At 44.2% G+C, this 25,169-nt stretch overlaps 1 protein-coding gene across 8 annotated transcripts in view; it reads right to left on the bottom strand.

The window, feature by feature from the left end:
* PRKAG2 (protein kinase AMP-activated non-catalytic subunit gamma 2) overlaps positions 1-25,169 on the bottom strand; it is a 217,208-nt gene that overhangs the window by 23,646 nt on the left and 168,393 nt on the right. For 7 of the 8 annotated variants that reach the window (XM_083824659.1, XM_083824660.1, XM_083824661.1 and 4 more), the window contains one exon: positions 6,194-6,303. In XM_083824659.1, coding sequence (XP_083680785.1) covers positions 6,194-6,303 — 110 coding nt within the window. Of the gene's footprint in view, positions 1-6,193; positions 6,304-10,652; positions 10,725-25,169 lie in introns of all 8 variants that reach the window. The other variant, XM_083824666.1, reaches the window with a different exon arrangement.

Below are 25,169 nucleotides of genomic sequence, written 5' to 3'. Positions count from 1 at the left end.
AAGATTCTAGAGCATTCTTCCTGGAAGCCTGGTCTACCTCATCACCTTGGAGAGAGGCAACACGCCAGTCAAGAATGACCTGGAGGGAACAAGAACAAAGCCATTTACTTAGTGTCAGCATGAGGAAGAGAAACACAAATCCTCTTCCACTCTTCTAATGTGGAATCCACTGCATGCTCTGCAGAAGTTCCGTTCTTCCAGCTTGTTAAACCACAAATTAAGTTCCAGGAGATTATCCCAAATATTTTTTCTAGTTATGTAGTAGAAAAATAAGCAGTTGAGCTTTTCCTAGGGTGTGATAGTTACTTACAAAATTCTCTTAGTAGTAACATCTGGTTCATTACCACCTTAGATTTAATTAAACAGACAGGTTAACTAATGCAATCTTCAAGTCACTCAACTGTCCAGGATTTCTTCAGGATAGAAGGCAAAGAGAACTCTGAAAATTTGTTCTGATGAGTGTTTCCATACAAAAATGATTATTAGTTTATGAAACACCCGACAAATACCTCAAAGATAACTTCAGTACCATACTGCGCAAAAAGCCATGTATGCTTTAGTATTAAAACAAACTAAACAGATGAGGATGTCATGTAGCCAAAAGGTTAGAGCTTTTTACTCCCCCCAAGAGCTTATACAGACTTCACAAGACACAGCTACTAAATAACTGTGCCATTATCCTGCTTGTGGGATTGCAGATTACTGCTGATATGTAGCAAGGGAGTCCCTGTCCTACACCTACCTTTTACCTTTCTTTTAGAGAGTAAATTGAGAAGCACTAGCTTGTTTTGTAGCACAGACCAAAGACAAAATACATTCAAGTAATAAATTTGTTTGAAGGCCAGACAAAGGTCTAGCCTTAAATAATCTTAAAGAGATAAGCTTCAGGAACCTGCTATAAACTATGCTGTTAAGAGCCACTTGCTTTAAATATTCAAATAGAATTCACGATGGGGTGGAAGAAACACGTTGTAATGTTTTGTTTGCAACAGACCTAAGTCAAATTTAGGCAGTAACACAGAAAAAGTGAAATGACAGTAGTTAGTACCACTAGAGAGAGTAAATCTGACTGATGGAAAGCGAAGGAAGTGCTACTTTTTACCCATACTTCTGTCTGATACAGAGATTACTGGAATGCCAATTTTCCTTCCAAAACATTTGTATCAAATCAAAAAAAAAGGTCAAATTGCTGTGTCACTATATGGACAAGTTGCAAGTTAAAACACCAGCAAGTAAACAGCAAACTCCGATCTGGACGTTGCTATTTCCCCTGCATAATTACATGTTAAATGTGTTAACACTTGTACTCAGACACCTCACTGAACACACACGCAGGTAACCAGTAGATCTGCACCCAGCTCAGTGTTTTCCTGGAGTCTGTTACAGATGATCCATTTGTTGAATAATTAGAGGGAAAGAGAACAGTAAGTGAATGCTCAGTCACTGACAGCAGCGTAGCCCATCAGGGGACAACCCTCCTAACCCTCTCTGAGGGGCTGGGAAGTGTTTGTTCTGTTGTTTGCACTCTGGGAGATGTGCAAGGGATGAGAGACAGCTTTATCCACCAGGAGCTGCACGCTGTTGCTGCTTGCTTAGTTCCCCCACCATCCAGAGAGTCAGATTTCCAAACTTCACAGGATAGCTCATGACATCTAACTCTCAACTCCAACTCTTCATGCTCAGATCAGACTTTAACATTTCTTCAGTGTGTTTTGAAGAAAGATAGTGTCTTCTCTGGGAAAACCAAAAGGCAGGAGCTTGTCACAAACAAGTACTCACAGGTCACAGGCCAGGCTGAGCTGTAGCACCGAGGCAGTTCGATGTTTTTGAGGAGCAGTTATTTACAGGCTACAACTATATCAGCAAATTTAAAGAGTGAATGTTGCTGTAAGTCACGAGCACTGTACCAGCCAGCACTTTCCCAGACAATATTCACCATTTCCTGGGGCTCAGCACAGGCCAGGGACCATCTCAGGCAGGCAGGCTCAGTTTTCAGAGAAGTATAAGCTAAGCTATACTAAGGCAAACTGAACTATGCCAGTTAAATACAGCGTACAGAGCTCAGGTCTGTTTATTTAGGATAGCTATTGCTCAAGTCTGTGCCAAGGGACACCTTCCCTAGCTGAAGCACAGCACACTTTTCTCCCTTCCCATAGGATCAGAGCCCACAAACCCCCAGACCTCCTGAGGAAGAAACAAGCAGGACTGAACAGACTGCCAGCCTGTTCCTGCTCTTTATTAGCTGCTCCTACTGCTGCTATTTCACGTGCAAAGCTGATAGGAAGCCTTACCATCTCCTCATTCAAGGATAAAACAAGATTTTACGTTTTTTTTAAACATTAAATCCCTCCGAGACACTGGGACTACACATTTTTAATGAAAAGATGTCACTTTAGTGGTAGGGCCTGTGTCACGTGCTATCAATGACCGCCTCCAATTTTCCCACAGTTAACAGTTCTGAAACACTTCTCATATCCCATGGACAATTTTCCGGGGCAGAAGGGCTGTGTGCTGTGACTTCTGTCCAGCAGAGGGAGACCAGATACCACAGTCAAACATAAACCCAGCGGCAGTTTTCCAAGGAAAGGATGAAATGGAGCTGCACAGCTTTCTTCTGTCTTCCGTTGATTGCTACAAGCTTACACTAAGGCAAAAAAGTGAGCCTTGCCACGAACTGTTTTAAGCTCTAGCACTGTTCAAAACCTAAACTCAGTTTTGAGACATTTGAGAACTTCAAGCTTTTTTCTTGTTCTTAAATTAGGAGAAAGTGATTTGGGTAGGAGTGAAACCGATCCAGGAAAGACCAATATATACAAGACCCTCTCACTCTGAGGACACTGGATGTTCCAGAAGACTGTGCTCTAAGTCATCAAAAGATGAATCAATTTTCTAGTACCTCACGACTTTGTATTAGTTGTTGATACATAAGAACCAGAACAAATTTGGCTACCCTTATAAGGTACCTTCTTCTCTACGTTTTTAATTTAGCCATGTAAGAGCTATTCTGCTCATATTCCAGACACACGTACGTGCACCAGCCACACTGACAAGACACTGAAGATTTAAGATACTGAAGGTGGAACATTAGTACAATATACTAGGCAAAGAACTGCAAGGGAAATACTGAAGAGAAGTATTTAGGAAGTCTTGCAGCATAGCCCAGAATGACTGTTCTTATCAGACCACTTAATGTTTTCTTAAATAACCCTGCAATTTACTAGTTTTGCACAACGTGTGAAGTTAGAAGACAGTATCAATGCTGGAAGACAAGCATTGCTTAATATTATGTTATAAATGAGAGAGTAAAGCAATCGGGATTACATTTAATGGCACGAAGTCCAAAATATCAAAGTTCAAGCACGATGTTAAAGACGTTCATGTTTGTCACATACTAGAGTCTGAATGAGTTAACCGCAGGCTCCCCTCTACCACTCCTTCCCACCACCACTGCTTCCAAACACCTGGAGAAGGCTCAGAATATGCCCCACGATCACAGACCAAGGTATGCCCTCCGTTCTCCTCCAGCTTCATCCACAGCCATTATTAAGGATCTCAACTAAGACAGGGATTTGGTGGAAGTCAGGTGAAACATTTTCTATTACCGTTAAGTTACCCGTTTTTCTTTACGACAAATATTCAGAGGTTCCTTCACTGAAACCCTACTTTTCCAATCATTACCTCACCAACTGGAGATGAAACCCCAACTTCTTGATGTTAATAGCATTATTTCAACACAGCTCCAGTGAGGAAGGCTGGTATCGGGGGTCATTTTCTGTAGTTCATCTACAGATTTGGGGAAGCTGCCCTAATGGCTCCAAGATTCACCAGTTCATGTAATAAAGAGGAAGAATTCACCTTTCTGACTGCGATGATGACCAAGCTCAAGCTTTTGACCCAGGTGGCCACTGGCAGCTGAGAAGTCAACAAGTTATGAGCCGTGCCACAAGCAGCTGCAGATAGCAACTCCCAGCAGATTACCTCCCTGTGAGAACAAAACCTCTGGAACAAAACAAGCTACACCATTAAGAAGAGCTGAAAGAGCACCAGTTAACACCAAAATCACCATCAAGTCAAAGTACATTTGACCTTTCAGGGTCTGAAATCTTTAGTTCAGAACCGACAGTCATTCTCTTCTTGGCAAGAGGAAAGAAACCACAGAGATGTAGCACCGTGTTCTTCTGAGGTGGTGAAAACGTCAGCACGATCTGACTCCCGCATCTGTGCACAAGAAGCACAAGCTTCTGTGGGACAAAGAAAACTCTGAACAGGAATGAGACAAAAGAGCCTAGGGTGAAGTATTCGGTATGTCTAAATGTCAAACCTTCACTAGTGCTTACAGGACTTGCACAATCAGAGCCTACACGAATGCTAACTGCAAGAGCAGATGCAGTTGAAAGACTCCAAACAGTCAAGACATGGCAGATACAAGGGAAGTCAGCTACATGAACCTTTGAACTCTGTGGGATTGCTGTCCCTGTGTTTGAAAGCTCTTCCTTTACAACCAGTGGCTACCACCACCTAACTGCAGACCAGATGTCTTTGCACCACAAAATCCAGCATCCAGTCAAGCACATGGAGGGAACCCTTGGGGAAGAAGCGCCTGTTCCATTCATACCAAGGTGCTTTAGGAGGAAAAGCTCTTAAAAGAAGTCTGGCTGCCTGGGTGGAGGAGAAAACAGTCACCACTGCCTCATGCCAGGTTAACCGCTATGTTCAGCGCTGCCTTCTCTGCCACCACATCAGTTAGCTGCAGGAAGTCCTACAGCTCATGGGCAGAGACTTCACCACTGCTCTGCTCAAGTTTTAATTGAATTCCAGCAATGGTAGGATACTTACCTTTGAGGACTCGGTCAAGATATCAGCATCAGAGGCAAGATATTGAAATCTCAGTGTGCTCTGAGTCTAAAGAGATTAATAAACTCCCTCATGAGTGAGACACCTGGATAATCAAGAAGTCCATTGTGGAAGCTACAAGCTGCTTTTTTTTTCTAAGCAGTAACTAAAGCTGTGGTGCTCTTAGTCATGCTGCAGATCTGACCATCAGTGGTATGCCCTGGTCTAAACGCTCTTTAGTGAAAAGGACCTCAGCCTGCCCAAATCAGTCTCCACGTTCCACGCATCAGGATCACAATCACACAAAGCAGGAAGGGACAGAGTGCTCTCATTATCTACCCAGCCTTCCTTACACCACCAGTTTCTGCCTGTGCAGGTGGTGATCAACTCAAGAAGGATGCTCTTGGTCCTTGTACAAATAGACTAGTTTGTGTGCAATACTCTTGACCTGCCACAATGCTTCGCACTGTCATGTAAGTAGGCTTTCTATCTTCCAGATCATGGTACTAATTAATAATCCTCCACTACATACTAGTATCCAATATGCAAGATGATTCTGTGAATATTTTGGGACTAAGTATCTATTACATGGTTTTCTTTAACTGTGGAAGGCTGGAGCCTAACTGAGTACATTCCAGGACAAAGTACTTAACGTGCACAGTTAAGCCAGAGCAGAGTACCTTTGAAAGGAATCAGACCAAAACCAAAACAAAAAGAAATCCACCCCCAAAAAAACATCCATTGCAAAATCCAGGAAACAAAAAGCCACAGTGCTCTACCACACTGCAGAACAGATTACTCCATTTCTGTAGCAGGCAGCTATTGCCATCTTTTGGCAACCAAACGCTTCCCACAGAGCCAAGAGCCTAGCAGATGATGATTTACTGATTAAAAGCAAAATGAGAAACTGAAAACAAAAAATTTTCTGGAGACTGTGGTAATTTGTGTCATTAAGCCATCCATTTCAGTCCTAAATCATCGTACCAACATAGCAGCAACAGGCTCAGAACACCTAGATACTCTAACTACTGCACAGGGATCTTTATGTAAGATGTCTTTACAGAAATTCTCATAGCACGAAGAAGCCAACATAAATTTGGATTTTTCTGAAAGTTTTCCCAGCCAGTGACTCCAGCTCCAACAAGTTACCTTCTCATTCTATTCAACCAGGAAGCCTCCCCACAGCTCCTCCTCTAGCAGAACATGAAAGATACAGTTGAAACAATATGGGGGCTTGTATTCAAAGTAAAGCATTACGGGAGAGCTGCTCAAATTGCATTTAACACTCAGGAAACACACGCCCATTAAAAAAAAAAAAAGAGAACTGCAAGCAAAGGCAGACTGAAAGGAGAATACTCACTTGTAGCGTAGTGTCGAAAACAACAAGCTTAGAGCTTGTTGGAACAATGTCATAACACTTGTGTGACCTCATGAATCGCACATAAATGTCACTTTCCGATTCTTCAAGTGCTGTAAGTAAAAACATTAGGTTGTTTTATTTAAATAACCTTAAAAAAAAAGAGTAAAAAAGCATGCCAAATCAACTGAACACCATTGCAGGACATCCCTAAAGCAAGACTCAAATTCATGCTTTCAGATCTAGACAGACAGTTTGTAGTCCTGCACTTTGCATTTCACTTATCTTTCCTCTCCAATTAAACAGCACACAGGCAAAACGCGTTGCTCCTCCTTGACAAGGAAGGACTTCAGTACTAAACGGTTATGTTTTGGTTTTGTTTCCCTACCAGCAAGCTATTGACTATGCATACTTGGTACCTGAACTCCAGGTATGTACAAAGCAAGTTGCACGTTTAAGTAGTGTCAGGCTTAACTAAGCCAAGCTCCTTAAGTTAACACGGTTCTGATCACACTTTTGTTCGCTCCACTTTTCAGTTTTGTATTTTCTTAAGAGGCAGTAGGCAAGTTCCACAATCAGCACCACTCCATTCAAACTACGTTACACAAAACATCACAAATCCCACAGTTCATTTATGAAAACAGGATCCACTTGGGCTGGACTCGTTTTTTTTGGTATTTTTTTTTTGTTGTTGTTCTTAAATGTGACCTGTCTGTAGCAAGGTCACACAACACAATCTATATTAAATTAACTTTGCATTTGTCAAGTTCAGATGCATATGCATACAGTCTTTAGATCTGCTTGGGTATGTTACTTTATTTAAAAGCCCTTTGGCCCTCCATTCTTTACAGCAGGTACCTGAAACTCAGTCAAGGTTAACCTCTCTATCAGACGTGCACCTTTTCAATCCTGTAATAATGAGCAGGAATTTGGTCATGTTATGCTTTTGCAGAGGGAGGAAGAAAAACCCAAACCTAACCTACCTACTAACCATTGAAGAACTTTGTATTAGAAAGCTATAAACCTCAAAATCCTTGTTTGCTACATGTGCTCAAAATTAATCCTCTAGTGCCAGAGAAAATGTCACTTCCACAGGGTGGCTCAGCACAGTTTTAGTACAATCCTACAGAAGCTAAGATGAAACTCCCCTGTAAGTGGCTACGCTAGCATACAGGCAGTCTCTCTGCATACTAAGTTAAGTTCTTCAGCTCCCCCTACTCTTTAAAAAAGCCCTTTCCCCACTAAAACCCAAGCAGCAGTTCCAGAGGAATACAGAAGAGAGTTCAACTGGAAAGAAGCACAAAAAAAATCATTTGCTGGATTTATGTTCCTATAAAGGTCAGGACCAGGAGTGAAAATAGCAGGAGCTAGGAAAAATTGATAAGAGATTAGGAAACAATGCGAGCAAACTGATAGGGGAAGAATGAGGCAGATTGACTTGGACAAGGCTGGTGCGAAGCAGCCTTTATAAGATGATACCAAAGGGGAACTGGTACTGACTCGGCAAGGGCATGTATAAGAGAGGTCAAAAAAGGCAGTCGGGAACAGAGGACGCTTTATGTAACTCCGTAATAGAGTAACAGCTTCTCACCCTCCAGCTTCCACAACAGCTTACATGGCTACTGTCTGCACAAGGCGAATGTACTGACCCTGCAACAGGGCAAGTTATGGTTGGCTTTCTTTTCTAAGAGCACAGGAGAAGGAGGGGGGTGGATGAGACACTAAGCACTAGAAACAATAATGAGAACATTTAGATGACAAGAGAAATAGCCTGGTCGTTAGGAAGTTAAGGTCGCTTCTACAGCCACCAGCGCAGTCCCTCTGTGCAGTATCCTGAATCTGTACGTCCTATTGATTCTGTAGCCGTGACAATGTTACTTTGTATACAATTAGCCTTTTTTTTTTTTTGTAGACACAAGCATAGGAAAATATCAAATAACCAAGGAACTGCAAAGCCACCAACTGTTTTTAGCTGAAAAAATGACACCCTTAGCAGAGGGCATCATCACTGGGTACCATTCTGTCGGCCTACCAACAGTTATGCAGATGTAGCAAGGGCAGTAATTGCTGATAGAGCGTGTTGCCAGGTTTAATCAGGCAAGGTTGGGAATGGCAGGCACAGTTATGAACCCTGTACGGACCAGCACAGTAAAGATGTGCCTAGAAACCCTCCTCTTGCTCAGCACACGCTCTGCACACATACTTTCAACCAGACCTCAACAATCCTCACCCATTTGGGATGCGTGGGGTTGGTTAGGCGCTGCCATCTCACCCTAGTTTGTCTCCCAGCTCAGAAATCAGGATTAGGCACATCACCCCGGGCACCACAGAGCAACCGGTTCCTTCCCCGAGGATGGAAAGTTAGGATCGGAAACATTCAGAAGCACAAGACAGTCATCTGTGAGCTCTGTGTTTAACAGCTATAAAAATAGCTAGGGAACTCCAGCAGGGTCTAAACAAGGATGCAATTGTCCAGCTGGAACTGAGGTTTGTTTCTGCAGATCCTTATACGACAGACCAGCATAATGCACCGCTATATCACCCACCAACTAAACATGCAAAAACATAAGCCCCGCTGCGCTTCCTCGTATGCTCTAAATGGTGTCATCAAGTGGCTAGTGGAAAGGATATTCAAGACCTTCCAAGCCCTTCAGCTACCCATGAGTACCGAGGAGCTGCCTCCAGCTAGCTCTTTGTGCAAGAGCTGCGTGCGAGTTACCGGTGTACGCGGCTGCTGAAAGGAGAAGAGGTCTCCAGCAGGCTTGGGACTCCCCAAGGGTGCACTCCCACCCTCCTTTCCCACACAGCACAGGGACAGGGCAGAGTCTTCTTTACAGTTCCTTTAACCTTCGAGAGGACAAACGTACTGCCTTCATTTGTACCCAGCCACCACCGTGCTGCAAATACAAACTATCAGATACAAATACCCTGATCTCTACAGGATATTAGTATTCTGTTAACTTCTAGCTCTGTTTTCGCTAGAAATGCCCATCCTTTCTGGCTATTAGGCTACTGCAGTCTTGCCCCGTACCTGCAAAGCAGCGCTCCCTTCAGACAGGCAAGAACAATACCTTTCTGCTTGACCTAAAGCCCCACCCAGTCTCTGCACATCAGCTCTGATCTTCACAGAAGATCACTTGCCCCACAAGCAGGAGTTGCATACATATACTGGCTATTCTTTCACCATAAATCAGCAACGTACTCAGGTGTTGATACCAGAAGGGTGAACGACATGGACAAGAAGTGATGTAGATCCTCCGCTCCTGCTGGAAGAAGGGATTGAGGTGTCCAGGATTAGATTTGCATCCGGATCTCATTTGCAGAAGCCCAGTTACAGTAAGGGATGCCCCAAGCTGTATGAGAAGCCCCAGCAGGACTACAAGCTACGGTAATTCTGAGGGCAGGGCCTCCTAGGGGAGCGCTTCTCCCTGGCAGCTGAAGTGGCACGGCAGCAGCGCCAAGCACAGCCCGTCCCTGCCGCTCCTGGCAATTGTATTCCTTCTCCCTGAGGCAGAAGCCTGACCTGTGCCTTTCTTAAATTGCTTCTGTAACAACTCCTGTAAGGTGTGTGAGGATGAAGTGGCACCAGACAACTACGGGTGTCCTGACTCAGCAAAGGCAGCTGCAAAGAAGCCCTGGGGAATACATTTGCTGGACCTACACCATGATTTAGGACACTGCCTCCAGCCAGACCTCAGCTTCCCACAGCTGATGAGCCAAATGTTACCTGGCTTGCTGACAGAACAGATTCCCAGCAGGAGGCATCTTAATCTACAGCAGGGATCAGGGGAGAAGAGTCCGCTATGAGTGATAGTTTGTTTCCTTAGGGGTGTTCTCTAGTGAAAGCTTGTTTCTTGAAGATGGATCAGAAAGTTGCATTGCAAGTGGACATTCTCCACGTGCACTCCCTCCCCACAAGCCATAGGTTAAGTCAAAATACTCTAACCCCCCAGGGCTTTCTTCTGCAATTTTTTAGATAGAACACAAGCAGAAGTTACCTGAAAAGTTACAAAACTTTTGGACAATTTAAGCACCTGATTACAGCCTGTCTTAAGGTCTTTTATAGTGTAAAGTCATCACACATCCTCACTTCATTCCTACAGGCAGAGATCCTTTAAAAGGAAGACCAAGCTATTTCCCCTCCCAATCTACACCATTTTATGCACTTCAGACCAAGTAATTTTTACTCCTTTCTCCCCCACCCTCCTCTATAACAGAGATGCTTTAACTTTATTTCAGACAGTAAATATTTTGAAAAACACTGTGGCTTTTTTCCCCAAATAAAGCATGGATGAACTACTCAGCAATACTGACTCAGATCACGGTGGGACCTGGTACTAAGTGTAATTATCTATTTAGAGAGCTCTACGGTGGAGTTAGTGTCTGAATACTCCTCCTAAGTGAAAAGGAAACTTCCACAGTGTTCCTGAAAGCATTCCTCAGAGATCCCCTGTACAGGTACCTTCAGTTCCACTCATCCCTTTGCCACCACACAGGGTGCTCTTCTACTGTAGCTTCCTCAGAATTTCAAGGCCTTCAAGAAAAAAAAAAAAGAAAGAAGAATTGCCTGCAGATGGACAACAGGAACCTGCAGTAGTACATATGGCCGACACATACCGAAAAGCCTTCAAATACCGCTACATAAAAGCTGATAGGAAGTTCCCCAAAAGTGTTTTCCGCAAGCCACAGGCTCTCTTTCTGTGCTGTACCCCAGCAGGCAGGCCCAGCAAGGAGATCCTGGACTGTACGCGTTTCCCAGTTTCAACAACACAAAGCCATGAGCTTTTTTCCCTTATTATGCTCCTTGTATTTCTGCGCTGGTATCCGGTCACTCTTAAAGTTTGTTCCTGGAACCACAAACACAGCATTCCACAGAAAGCGTTTTCTTTCAGCTAAGAGTTAATTCCACCACAGCCCACAATCGTGCCGCTGCAGCTGTAAGAACACGCAGCAGCACTCCTGCTCCTCACGATTAGACGGAGAATTACCGGAGTTACCAGCTCTCAGGTGTTTGAAAACACAAAGACTCCTCAGGAACCAAAACAATTGTTTGGATAACTGACATTTCTAAGTTTATTATGAAATTAACTACTTAATTTTAAAGATCCTTTAAAAAGCAGGAAAAACAGCTTGGAACAGTAAGTCAAAAATATGTTCAGCTAACTGCCTAGTCAGACAAAGGATGGCAGACCACATACAGACACATCAGTCCTTCTCTAGAGCTTCCTTACAGCAACAGGAGCTATGAAGTGCCACTGCCCAATGCCAAACACTCCAGCTTAGACCACTACCAGGAAAAACAGCTCCTCCTGGCCAGTTCAGATGGCAGATAAAGGCAAATGGGGAAGAGTAGAAGTGTACTTATGTCAGCCTCACATGTACTAAACCCAGTTACTGGAAAAAAAGTCTTTTCCATTACGGGACACAAACACATGCATCTGTAGTTTAAGTTGCTCCAAGCCACTCACAAAAAAATAAAAAATCAAAGCTTCAAAGATACTGAAGATCACATTTCAGATACCAGCAAGTTACAATTGTTACTGTTAGAGGCATTTTTCATCCCAATTTTTAATCAGAGCTGATCGAACAGCAATGCATCAGGTGAGGTTTATTGGTATAACCATGCTGAGAAGCTTTCCTTTTCTTGGTATAACACTTCTTTTAGTAATCTTATATTCCTTACTCATGTAAAATAACTCATTAAAAGTATTTAGTTAACAGTAGTTTGTAGTAGATAAATCCATATGGCAGTGAAAATAGCAATTTGAGAATGGCTTAAGCAGCAATTTAAATTTTTTTTTTTTATTTTTTTTTACATTCCTAGCCAACATTCCTTTGCCACCAAACGCAGAATAACTCCACCTTTCAGAGGCCAAGTCCAAAAAACCTGGCTCCATAGCATCATAAGCAGCAGCAGCTGCTGTTCCCCTCGTGCTAGCTGTGTGGCTCCCCTCCCTCACCCGGTGCTTCTAGATTTCCACAGAACTGTTCCACAAATTGGCGGAAACGCTGGATTGCTCAGAGATTTGGCCTTCTGGTCTTACCAGTTTTAGGTCTGTTTAGCTCCTGTATCTAGCAGGTGACTCCTGCCCTTCCCATGCCCTAGAAGCTGCAGAACACCACATCCTTGTCGTGGCAGCTAGCCATTAGGTTGGCTCAGCTACATCCAACGGTGCCAGAAGACACCGGGGTGACTAATCAGTTAAATAAGGCAGTACGAGTTACAGGTAGCTCTTGGCAGAGCACACAGTAGGCGGAAGGCATATCACTAACCCTGCTTGTTGTTCTTCTGTCTATATTTTTATCTTTAAAATGTCACCAAACCTTATAAAGTTTCTGTCTGCCCTCAGTCTGAAGTTATTGGATGTGTTGGGGCGCATCAGGCACGGCACTGCTGGTGGGTGGAGGGAGGGGATTGTCCTGCTCTGCTCTGGTGCGGCCTCACCTCAAGTACCATGTGCAGCTTTGGGTGCTGCAATATAAGGACATGAAACTATTAGTGTCCAAAGTAGGGCTAGAAAGATGGTGAAGGGTCTGGAGGAGAAGATGTGTGAGGAGCACCTGAGGTCCCTTGGTTTGTTCAGCCCAGAGCAGAGCAGGCCGAGGGGAGGCCTCATGGCGGCCTGCAGCTCCCTCACGAGGGGAGCGGAGGGGCAGGCGCTGAGCTCTGCTCTCTGGGGACAGCGACAGGACCCGAGGGAACGGCATGGAGCTGGGACAGGGGAGGGTCAGGCTGGGGGTTAGGGAAAGGTTCTGCACCCAGAGGTGGTCGGGCACTGGGACAGGCTGCCCAGGGCAGTGGGCACGGCACTGAGCTGCAGGAGCTCAAGAAGCTTTTGGACAGCGCTCTCGGACATAGGGGCTGGTTTTGGGTGGTCCTGTGTGGAGCCAGGAGTTGGACTCGATCTTCGGAGGTCCCTTCCAACTCAGGATATTAGTTAATATTCTGAGTTCGTTAATATTCTGGATAACTTCTGCCACAACTTTCAAGCAGCAGGAGAGAGCTGCCGTTCTTGTGTAAGTCCCTAACACAACTGCTCCAGGAGACACCCAGACTGGACAGAGTTAACCCACCCAAAGCACCGCAGTGACAGCAGTGAGAACCACAGCCTATTCCTCAGGTGTCTCTACAAGCTGACCAACAGTCCCTGGAAAATTATTTTCAAAGGAAATGAAGGCGTTTGAATGAGAAAGAAGTTCTGAGATCAAAACTCCAGGAATCAAGCGTTCGGGTGGGCTTTTATTAGCATCCCCCAGCCAGGAACCAGCACTGGAAACAAACCCAGGGCTGTGCTGCGTGCAGAATCTTGCTGCAGTGATGAGCGACAGCTCTGTCTCAACCTACCCCCCAGAACAGAAATATGACTAATTTGTCAGGATAACGTTCTTTTTAAATAGATTTGAAGGATACACAGACAAATTGAATGTACAAAGTATCCGATGAAAGGCACGGGAACTGAGGGACTGGAAGAAAAGAACAAGCAGCTTGTTTTGTAACAGAACAATGCAGTACGAAGGCAGGACTTCTCGGTCTGCTGAGCTGCCTGCTCTGCAGCCAGGAGCACTGAAGAGAGCAGACAAGAAACAAGGCACCAGGAGAAGAATCAGTGTTGGACTCCGTAGGAGAAGAATACTGACTTAGATTAAGAAGGGAAAGCAGAGGAAAAAAAAAAAAAGTGTTGTCATACTGTACCATTTGGTTTCTGCTCATTTATGAGGAAACTTCTCAGGAAGAAAGCACCCAAGTGCCAAGAAACACCCACGTAATTAGAGGATAAGACCTAGTGGCAACAAAAGATGGAAAAGGTGGAAATAGATGGTTACAAAGATGCCTGCTGTAAACAGCAGGAGATCAGTCATGAAGTTTTTAGAACATGCCTGGAACAACTTTGTTGCTAATGCAGCGACCAAGGCTAGCGAAGGACTAGTTCTGATTTTAGGAAGAGAAGAGCGAGTTTAGTCTTACACATGGAAAGCACGATGATGACAGCGATGGGGTTGGCTATTCCATGACAAGCTGAGAGGATTTCAAATGCAGGGAAGCATAAGACAGGATGCAAAGACAGCGACAAGAAATCATTTCTTTCTGAAAGCTGCAAACAAACCTAAAATACGCTGGCAGACCACATGTTAAACTTACAAGGCAGCATTATTCACGCAGCCACAGGCTACGTGATACAGAAGTCGCAGATGGATATTTCCCACCCCTGATCTAAAGGAACGCATGAGCTGGCAGCTAAAGAAAGATCAGATTGAGTTTACAGATCGGAGATATGCTGATACAAAGGAGTGATAGGAAGTTTATCTGCAGATCTCTATCAACAGCTTCTGTGGTGCTCCAAGATGAATTCAATTATGTATTACAATGAGAATACGTAACTTCGGGTAGGAAGAGCACTTGACACAGCGTGAGCAGGGACACTATTAGAAAGAATAAGCTATGTCCTGCGAACTGTAACGCATCCTACGAACAGGAAGAGGTGCCAGAGGTACAAGAAATGAGGAGGAAGAATAGGCACACGAACAGGTTAGGGACAAATGTCTTGTTGCTTCGGTGTTCAGAAGAAGGTTCATTTTTTCTGATGAAGGTTCATTTAAAACAACAACTCAGAGCTAAAAGAAGCCACAACACGTCTTAAAACATGTCAGCTCTGAAGTTGTATTTGTAGTTGCTTGAGACACTGAAATAAGACTTAGGATTGCTTGCATCTGCACCTTTCCACACATAAATTTGGCTTGTGAACTCTGGAGTCTGTGTAACTATTCAGTCACTTCAGGTCACTAAGTGATTCAGACGTCATCTCCCCTCGTCACAAGCAGGTGCTTGATGCAGAGACAGGAGATGTTACAGATGTAGACAGGAGACTACCTACCTATAAACAACTATCCCCAAATTCACCAAGTTCATGAAGGGGAAGATACAATTCTAGGCTAAAGGAAAGCCAGACAAATTTAGGAAGGGTCCAAACACTTAGGTACGTGCTGAAACAAGTTATTAAAACCCACGTATTTATAGGCACCTAGAGAATAAGCTTATTGAAAGCAAAGAAAACCAATGTGATTTTCAAGAACAGTTCAGTCCAACTCAGACAGGATAAAGTAGTAAGTGGATGAAAAATGGAAGGGTAAAAAAAATAAACACAGCACATTTGCTATATAGATATTAAAGCAAACTTTGATGCTACTACACCTGAAAAATGGGCAGTAGAATCACCACAAGGTGATTCCACAAGCACACGAAGCAGCCCAAGTTGCAGCAAAACTAAGACCTCTTTTTCAGTGAATTTGCAGGCCTGGACAACGAGGGCTGGGCATTTTTTAAGATATGAGCTCCAAAACAAACTCTTTTCAAAGAGTTTTGGTCCACCTTATATGTCATTTTTCACTAGGCAATTTGTTTAAGTTCATGCCACAGCTCTTCTGTACAAGTGCTGTTGCAAGAGGGACACACTCTGCACTTTCATAAGGCTTCACAGAACTGGGGTTTTGAAGCCTTCATTTCTTAGAAATTAAGCTGAAACTGATTACCATGTTCAAAAACTACTGAAGGAACGTGGAAAAGTGGCTCCAGTGAAGAAAAAAAAAAAGCACATCCTGACCTCATCACCTAAGTTTTCTACAAGCTAGGCTCAGAGAATTTTTTTTTTTTTTTTAAATCAGCACCTTGATATTTGCACCTTGATATTTCACAGGTACAACACTGCAAAAAGTCTCAGAGAATCAGGGCTCCCTTTTATTCAAAAAATTTAATTACTGATCTTCAAGTCAGGAATTGATTGAAGATGTTTCCAAGAGTTTGCAGCAAGGTTGCAGGAATTTAAGCTCATATTCATAAATGGCTTGGAGTTACAGTCTTTCAAAGAATACCAGAACTGGAAAAAAGCACTCAGTCTGATGAGCACAAATTAGGGGAGTGACTAAACAGTACTACTAAGAACTACCCTACTGTTATTCATTTGATTTAATAAAGCACAAGTGGGGAAAAGGCAGTTTGCTTAAACAAAACAAAAGCAAACAAACAAAAACCCACCCCAGTTGTTACAGGGCTATTAACTCCCTCCAGAAGCTGGCTAAACAGAACAAAGCAACCTTGGGATATTGTACGGTCTCCTCCTTCAAAGGTCCTAAACGTGGAATGAGACAAACATCAGACACTGCCTAGGCACATCCTGCCTTAGTGAAGAAAAAAACGGACTACGAGTTCCTGAGATCAGAAGATCCACTTTTCTGGGTTTTAGGCTTGAATATCTCCACTTCTCCCAAGTCAGTAAGAACCAAGACTTGTAAGAGAAAATTAATGCAAACAGCTGCCTGAAACAATGCAAGACTCAGTTTGTTTTCAGCCCTCCATGTGTGTCACAGCACACTTTGAAATCCTGCACTGAATTTTGTTGCTCGTTTTTGGAGTTAAGAAGTCCTAGCAAACAGGCTGAGAAGTTAACGCTTTCTTTGTCCTGCTGCCCTCTGCTAGCAGGCTGCCTGAGCAAATAATTATGTGAGATTTGAGGCAGACAAAAAGCGACGAGCAGCTTAAGAAATCTCACATTCCAGAGCTAATCATAGTAACTCTGAAGTTTCTTGTCCAGGCAGGCACAGAAACTTATTTGTTTACATGCGAGAGCCGCGTTGTTTGGGGACTACCTGGGGAACTGGTAAACAATATCACAAGCCCAAGTGAGTATTTCTGAGACAGCCCACTATCACCGACATCAACTGCCGGTCAAAGTTAAAGATTTGTACTTTGCCAAAAGCTGCTTCATTGTGGTTTTGTGAGTAAGGCAGCAGCTTCACCCTTCAACCTAACAGCGCTTCTAAGATTTTTCACCACAAGAAAGAAGAAATGGACCTGAAACATTTTCTAACAACATGTTCAAGTTCTTCCCTCGACAACAAGCACTGCAATTTTTCCCTAAACATCCCCAACAAAGATCTAATTTAAGATGTCGCCTGTCTGGAATGCAGACATGCTCTTCAAGATTGCGAGATGCAGGCCACAACCCAAGAAACCAAAAATGGTATTAAGGCTCTGAATATTACTATCGGGATCCATACGCTGGGGAGCTGCATTCAGGGAAGGTTCGAGGTCTGTGAGGGATGTAAGAAGGAAGCAGGCTGTATCCTGGGGAATATTACCTATACAGGAAGGCTGGTAAAAACGGGAGCTTTGGCAGTTTCTTTAGAGCAAGCATAAATCCTACCACATACACACAGCCCACACACTTTAGAAGAGAAATATCCCTTTAAGTCTGTGCAGGGTTAGTTTAAGATCACACTGTAACAAGCAGAGCACTGTCCACAAGACCAGCAGCTCCAAAATGAGTGCACACATCCTCACCAGGCACAGCTACATCCTTATTGAACAGGGTAAGGATCTAATCTGCGTTAGTCTTCAGTGAAATATCTCCTAATCTAATCTCAAGGCATAAAATGCTTTAAAGGAAGAAATAAGTTTTTTGGCTGAAGCCTAAGGACTTTGGGCTATGCTTGCTGGAGAAACAGTTCGGTCGGGTCTAATAAAACGTGTTGTAAGCATGCATTCAGGCATTTCTCCACTCAAATTTTTAAACTGTTGGTCTCAAATACTGAGTAACTACCTACTGACAACATCTGAAAGCTTTTAATCACTCAGTATGCCACTGAAGAGACGTAACTAATGGCAGGTATTGCTTGGAGCTGCACAGAAATAGAACAGACAGGTGCTAACTGAAGCAGGTGAGATTCAACACACATCAGTACAATACATTCAGCATTTAGCTAAGTTCTCTGGAACCTAGTTTAGAAGTTGTATTGATCCATTCTCTGTATCCCATTAACTGCAGCCTCACCCAAAGCTGATCCTTCTCCAACATCCAGGCAGAACAAAGTTGTATTTTTTATTTTTAAAAAGGAAAAGGAGTAGATGAGTTCAAGGAAGGCTATGGCAGAAGACAAACACACAACTACAAGTGTAAAGCAAAGCAGGGCAAAGCATTCACCTTCTGTGTTACGGCATTCAGAGCCTATTAACGGTGACCACACAACCCCTTTCACTGAACGATTGATTCCTCTCTCCTTGGAACAACTCAAATCACCAAAAGTGTATCCTACGGACCTCACTGCCACAGCAAACATGCTGAAATCAGAATACTGTTCAAAGGTTTCTACAGGAAGTGTCTGTATCTATTTGTTCTTGTGCCAGCGTTATTCTTCATTCAGCTAATTTTCCTCCTTGGTGTTTACCCCTTCCCACACTCCTTAGAGGATATTTTCATACACAGGGTTATCAAGTCCCCTCCTGGCTCTCCTTTCACCATAGTAAAGGATCAAAAGCCTTTCCAGTTGCTTCCTGTAACACAACTTCTATATTCTCTGGTGACATAAATGGCCCTTTTCCATGCCTTCCCCAGTTTGCTCTCTCCTCCAGCACCTCAGGTATCTTCTGCCTCTGCGGCAGCACGAATTCATACTAAGTAGCCAAAGAATACCATGGGGTACTGAATGCTGAAAGTTTGTTTCTGAAAATACCCAGTGTCTGAACTGAATAATCAGAGAAAAGCAAGAGTCTGGGGGAAAAAAAAAAAAAAAGGAGAGAAAACATCTTGGAAAAGAAAAAAAGAAACAAGCTTTGAAACTTCCCTGTCAGAAACAAAACTGTGAGTCTGCAGCATAAGAATGCTGTTTTTAGACAAAATTTAGGAGTGCCATCTAATTTCTGCCACAGTTAAACTTGACAACGTTGACTCAATAGAATTCTTCATCAAGCTGGTTTATGTAAAACAGCAAAATCCACATGAAGTTCAGCACAGGAGGAAGGCATCTAAAAGACAAGTTAGATTTACTCAAATAGTCTTCAAAGCTCCTGTGAAAATATCCACACGCTCAGAAACACGCCAGACACTGGTGACTAAGAAGGATGAGGTTATTTCAGCTTTGCAAAGCTCTGTCTTGATGCCAAACTAGATATCTAAACATCTATTTCAGCTCTGCATAGTTATGTTTGTATCTGTATTGATTCGATTTGGCGATACCTCAGTACTAGACACTGGTGTAACACTCCATGGAAGGATTTTCCCCCAACCTCCTTGGCTTTGCCTTTATCAGTCCTCTCTGCTCGCAGAGCCACAGTAAAGCTCACCACAGCACGCACCCAAAGGCGAACAGTCCCAGTATGGACAGGAGAGTTTTGTTTCAAGGGCAAGAAGCGATAAGAAAAACTGGTATCATCAACTGTGCTTCCATGGGAAATGCTGCATTCCCTAAAATGTTTGGGACTTAACCACTCCCCTCCTCCACGCAACGTTAGTCCAGTTTTAAATGCTGGAAGCCAAAACATTCAACTAAGTAGTCACTGTATGCAGCTCAAGTGCCATGCAGAGAGCAAGGTCCTAACCCAACAAAAGCAGTGCTGTTGTAGGTGACCTCACAGGAAGGCCCCACAGACAAAGCCTTCTGCTCATCCAGCCTCGAGTTATCCGGGAGGCAGCCTGCTTCACGAGGAGCCCTATCGTAAAGGACAGTCACTTCTGCTGCAAGCGATTAGGAGCGGAAGAATCTCTCGTGATTATCTAGCAACAACCGGATCGAGCCAACTTCGGCAAGTACTCCGCTGTCACCCTTATCACTGCCACCACCACCACGTTATTTCACCCCTACCTCATCCCTGGCAAGGTGTACCAGGGTGTACCAGACAGAATCCTTCAGATCTCCGTCGGGGTGTTGCTCAGTGAAGAGGCCACGCTGCTCAAACACGGGGCTTGCTCACCAGAGTGGTCACAGACAAGTGGCAGCATCGTGTGGTCAGCTGTGAGGCAGCACTGACACTGTCACATCTGTCACTTCTGTCACTACTGGAGCGCACGTCTCTGCAAGCTCAGCATCTTCCGATCAACACATGAAGGGGTTCTCGGGACATTTGGAAGTTGGGATGATGTTACCCAGAGCCTCTGACCTTACGTCAAGCAGTTGCTAACCCATAATGGCTTTCACTAGGAGGATTATAAAGCCACAGAATCATCTAAGTAGGAAAAGACCTCAAAGATCATCAAGTCCAACCCTTACCTAGCTGTGCCAAGCCTACCACTAAACCATGTCCCAGAGCACCACAGCTGCATGTCTTTTAAATACCTCCAGGGACGGTGACTCAACCACTTCCCCAGGCAGCCCATTCCAATGACTCACAGCCTTTCCAGTCAAGAATTTTTTCCAAATATCCAACCTAAACCTCCCCGGCACAGCTTGAGGCTATTTCCTTTTGTCCTGTTGCTTGGGAGAAGAGAGCAACTCCCACCTCAGTATAACCTCCTTTCAGGTAGCTGTAGAGAGCAATGAGGTCTCCCCTGAGCCTCCTCTTCCCCAGACCAAACAGCCCCAGTTCCCTCAGCCGCTCCTCACAGGACTTGTGCTCCAGGCCCTTCACCAGCTTCGTAGCCCTTCTCTGGGCATGCTGCATGGCCTCAATGGCCTTCTTGTAGTGATGGGCCCAAAGCCGAATGCAGCACTTGCACTCATAAAGATGTTAAAGGAACCCAGCCCCAGTGCTGAGCCTTGGGGGACACCCCTAGCGACTGACCTCCAGCTGGAGGTAACTCCATTCACCACAACTCTGGCCCCAGCCAGTTTCAGTTTCTCCAAAAGAATGCTGTGGGAAAGTGCCAAGAGCTTTACTAAAGTCTAGGTAGACATTGTGTTTGCAGATCATGCAGGTGCAATACTACTAGGACACAAATCAGCTCCAACACTTCCTCAAACGTTCTGCTTTCAGTCGCTTGCAATTCTGCCAGTGGTTACATGGCCTCACCTCTGCTATCACAGACATTTTTCCTATGCTTTTTTTTTTCCCCCTAGGACATCTCAGCCAGAATGGTTCCACTCTTTCCAGGAACAGGTTTGGGGAAGTGTTTTGACAATATTAAAATTTCATAGAAGTTTTTCCATCTGGAAGCTCCTCCAACCCAAAGACCTAAAGCAGCCATTTTTAGAGCTCACCCTATGTAACAGAGCTGTATCTTTTACTTTGGCAAATGATCTTCAGGACAGTAATAACGCTTGAAAAGTTTGTTTCCTGAAAGACGAGTTGCTCTGGGTGCCTTAGCTGCTGTCAACTGGTTATTTCCTAGTGAAGATCAAGTAGGGCTTTCCTCACTTTAAGAGCAAGAGCTGCATCTTTTGTAGGAGCAGGAAGAGTTAGGACTGGCTGGAGACAGTGAGCACCGGGCTTCCAGAAAGAACCCAATGCAGTACTTGCACAAGGTAAGAGACCAGCGTGCAGACTGCATGAACAACCTTTACCTAAGACAGAACCGCCAAAAGTATGTTTTATGCTGTTCAAGGAAGGCTTTGTACTTGCACTGACCTGTAATTTCATACGTAACGGCCATCCTTCAGCTTTGAAGAGGGAAAACGCCATGAGAAAACTTGTAAAATGTTCCTAAATAGCAAAGTGGCAGACAAGGGACGTGAGGTTGCCCAGGACAGCAGGGCACTCGATCATAACTTTTTGCATGAAGTAATAAAGCTGAAATTTGAATACCCCAGAGAAGTAATTCTTCTGGAAAGTTCATGGTACCCTTGGTATTCTTAGCTGTAAGATGACAGAAAAATAAAAGTTGAGTAAATTCGGTGGGAGCAGTTGTTGACTGTAGTTTTGGATGCAAGTATTCAGTCTGACTTCAAATGGGGTACCCAGGGGGAAAAAGGCACCATGTAACAGGATTTTTGTTCCTAATGTGCTATTGTGCCTCAAATATTACACCACAAATGAACTGTAATGCAGAGAGAGAAACGAATCCGGATCTACAACTACATAAAGTCCATTAATGCCAATTATCTCCATGTAACAACTCTTGCTACGTACATTTAGGGTTCCAATTGGCTGAGGAAAGGCTCCGCAAAGCACCCCCTATCATCATCACCGCATACCCTGATATCTCAGAGCACACCTCATGGTCAAAATACCATTTCTCAACAGCTTGAACAACCACCTAATTAACATCAGAAACAAATTGCAGTTATAAAAGAAAGCCTTATCTTTCGTATTGCTAAAGAAATACGAAACACAATAGGGTTAGGAAATATTAAAGGATTCTTTCATAACCTGAACGCTTGATCCTTCAGCCTTACGTTCTGCAACAAAACCTGGCATGCACATGAACGTGCATTTTCTTGCTAACTTCTTGCAGCTATTTTTGGCCTCAGAGTGCCATTTGTTTGCGTACCTTGATTCGGATATTTGTGTGGCAGCGGGAGGCTGGCAGAAAGGAGGAGCTCAGTAAGAAACCACTTCCCAGAAAACCCACGGAGCGCAGAAGGAATGACTCCAGACACAACAGTTAGTCAAAAGGGGATGCAATTACTGCTCAAAGCCTATTTCCAGAGACGGCCAGAAACAAGGGTATGACACAGGCGAAGAAGAAAGCGAGATGCAGGCCAAAGCATTACCGTGAGAGATTCCACTCCAGTACAAACTGTTTATCAAATAACTGCCTAAGTGCTACTTTGTGCAACAATCCATGGCAGGAGGGCGTTCGAGAGCGAGCGCATCAGCCCCGTGACCCCAGTTCTATGCTGCTGCCTGCAGAACTTTTCCCAGGCTAGGAATTGAGCACAGATACACAAGAACCATGCAATTATCTCCTGTCCACAGAAAATGCCTCGCGAAGACTCCCGGACGCCAGAACAGTTAGCAGATGCCAGAAAAGAAGTAGTTAAGCTTTGCCTCATCAGTAGCTACCAGGAGAAGCGCAAGGAGAACGTGGAGGAGGGCAAAGCCCGGGGAGCACCCCGCTGGAGAGCAGCTTGGCAGAAAAGGGTCTGGTGTCCTGCTGAGCACCGAGTGGGGCACAACCAGCAGCAGGCCTTTGCCACCAGGAAGGCTAACAGTGCCCTGGGCTGCACTGGGCAAAGCGTAGCTGGTCACGGGAGGTGATCTTCCCCTCTGCTCAGCACTGGTAAAGCCACAACTTGAATATTGTCCAGGTCTGGGCCCCCCGGTGCAAGAGAGACCTGGACATGCTGGAGAGAGTTGAATGAAGGGCCATGAAGGGATAAAGGGACTAGAGCGTCACTTCTGTTAGGATGTCAGCCCAGAGGAGGCTCAGGGGAATCCTATCGATGTATACAACGACCTAAAAGGAGCGTCCAGAGAGGACAGAGCCAGGCTCTTTGCAGCAGTGCCCAGTGCCAGGACAGGAGGCAGTGGGCACAAACTGGAACACAGGAGGTTCCTTCTGAACATCCAGAAACTTATCTCAGTGACAGCCCTGGCCCAGGCTGCCCAGAGGCTGTGGGGTCTCCTCCTTGGAGAGCTCCAAAAGCCGCCTGGCCATGGGCCTGGGCACCCTGCTCGGGGTGGCCCTGCTGGGGCAGAGGCTGGGCCCGAGGGACCCCGAGGTGTCACCAGGCTGCGGAACAACTTCGTTGCCCAAGCTGAGTGAATAGAAGAGGTTGACGTGGATTTGAGCCAACACTGCAACAAAGCTAGCTTCCAAAAATCATGCTAAAACTGTACCAATGGAATCAATACCACTGACAGGTACACATTTGCTTCTCTAACCCTGCTTCCACTCGCACAGCATAAGTAACTGCTGTTACACAACTGTTTCTGAAATTCCAGCTTAACAATTTACGCTTTGCTTTCATTTGTTAACTAAAGCCCTTTTTCTTTTCACATTAGACCTTCACAACAATCTCTTCTTGCTCTTTTCCACGTTCATCTCATTCCCCATAAAATACAACCCTTAAGTACTCCTGACACTGATCAGAAGTAAAAACAACCCTAATATAAAACATGACTGCGTAAACACTAGTACAGAACAAGCAAAGCCACAATACATATAAAGAAAAAAAAATTGATAGTCTATCTACAGACTTGTGAGAAGTCTCTCAGCACTAATTTCAGGCTACCATGAGGAATTCCACACCCACCAACAGATAACCTTCATTCGTTTTGAGAAGACACAGGTAGGTCAGCCCCATCCAAGGAACACTGAGCAAGATGAGTTCAGAGTCTTACATTAATAACGTTTTAACTGGAGGATTTTCTGTTTGAACAGAAAAGATACTCTGAACTTTTTACAATAGCATTTTTCCTTTTCTGATCCGACTACTGTTGGGGAAAAAGCCCTTTAAGGAGTCCTAAATAAAACCAGTACCCATTGGACTACCCAGCCTTTCTCCTCTGTGCACACGATCAGCCCACAGCCTGTCCTACCTCAGCTGTAGTGCAGCTGGTGCTGTTAAACACCATCTCACTGCGATCTGCTCTTCTTCATCACTTGAGAGCAGTATTACTGAGCCAATGCTAGAAAGAACAAGTGATCAACCCCTAAGAAGTTTCCCTGACCCCAGAGAATCCGGCCAGATATATTAAGTAGACAGGCTTTCAACCAAGAAGACTAGCATTCCTTTCTGGTACAGAAACGTCATGTGTAGTACTGCCCACATTAATTATGTACAAAGTGTTCAGAGGGGAAGAAGTCCCCCTTGAGTTGACAGTACCATTTTATTGAGAAGTAATCTCATTAGGCCAGACTCTGCATATTTCCTTACATTACTACTTAGACTATAAATCTTTCTCGTACTGCTTTTTCCAATGTAACTCTCTTAATTAGAATCCAAATTAAATGAATGCCTTCTGTGCTTTCGCATTCTCATTTGTGTAACCTTTGAGGAGAATGACAAGCAGGAATCCATTTCAGCATACTGGATGGCATTCAGGGAACACATTGAGCCTCATTTTCCAGCCTTTTTTATTAACCCGTTTCAAGAGAACTGCAGCATAATTTGACAAACAAGACAATTATCAACTGTTGATGGATACAGAAACTCAAAAGCTAGCAAGAAATACTCAAAATTAGAGGTCAGAAAAGTAGTTCCAAAACAAGTTTCAAATTTCTTATTTACCTTCCAATTTTGGTATTGTTGGAGTGAGTTCACTTGGAGCTTGACAAAAGATCATCAGTTAAATTATGGCTGCATCCACCTAATTAAATCTTACTAAAAC

This window comes from Anser anser, assembly GCF_964211835.1.
Source record: "Anser anser genome assembly, chromosome: 2".
Taxonomy (NCBI): Eukaryota; Metazoa; Chordata; class Aves; order Anseriformes; family Anatidae; genus Anser; species Anser anser.
This window is presented reverse-complemented; position numbering and strand designations above follow the sequence as displayed.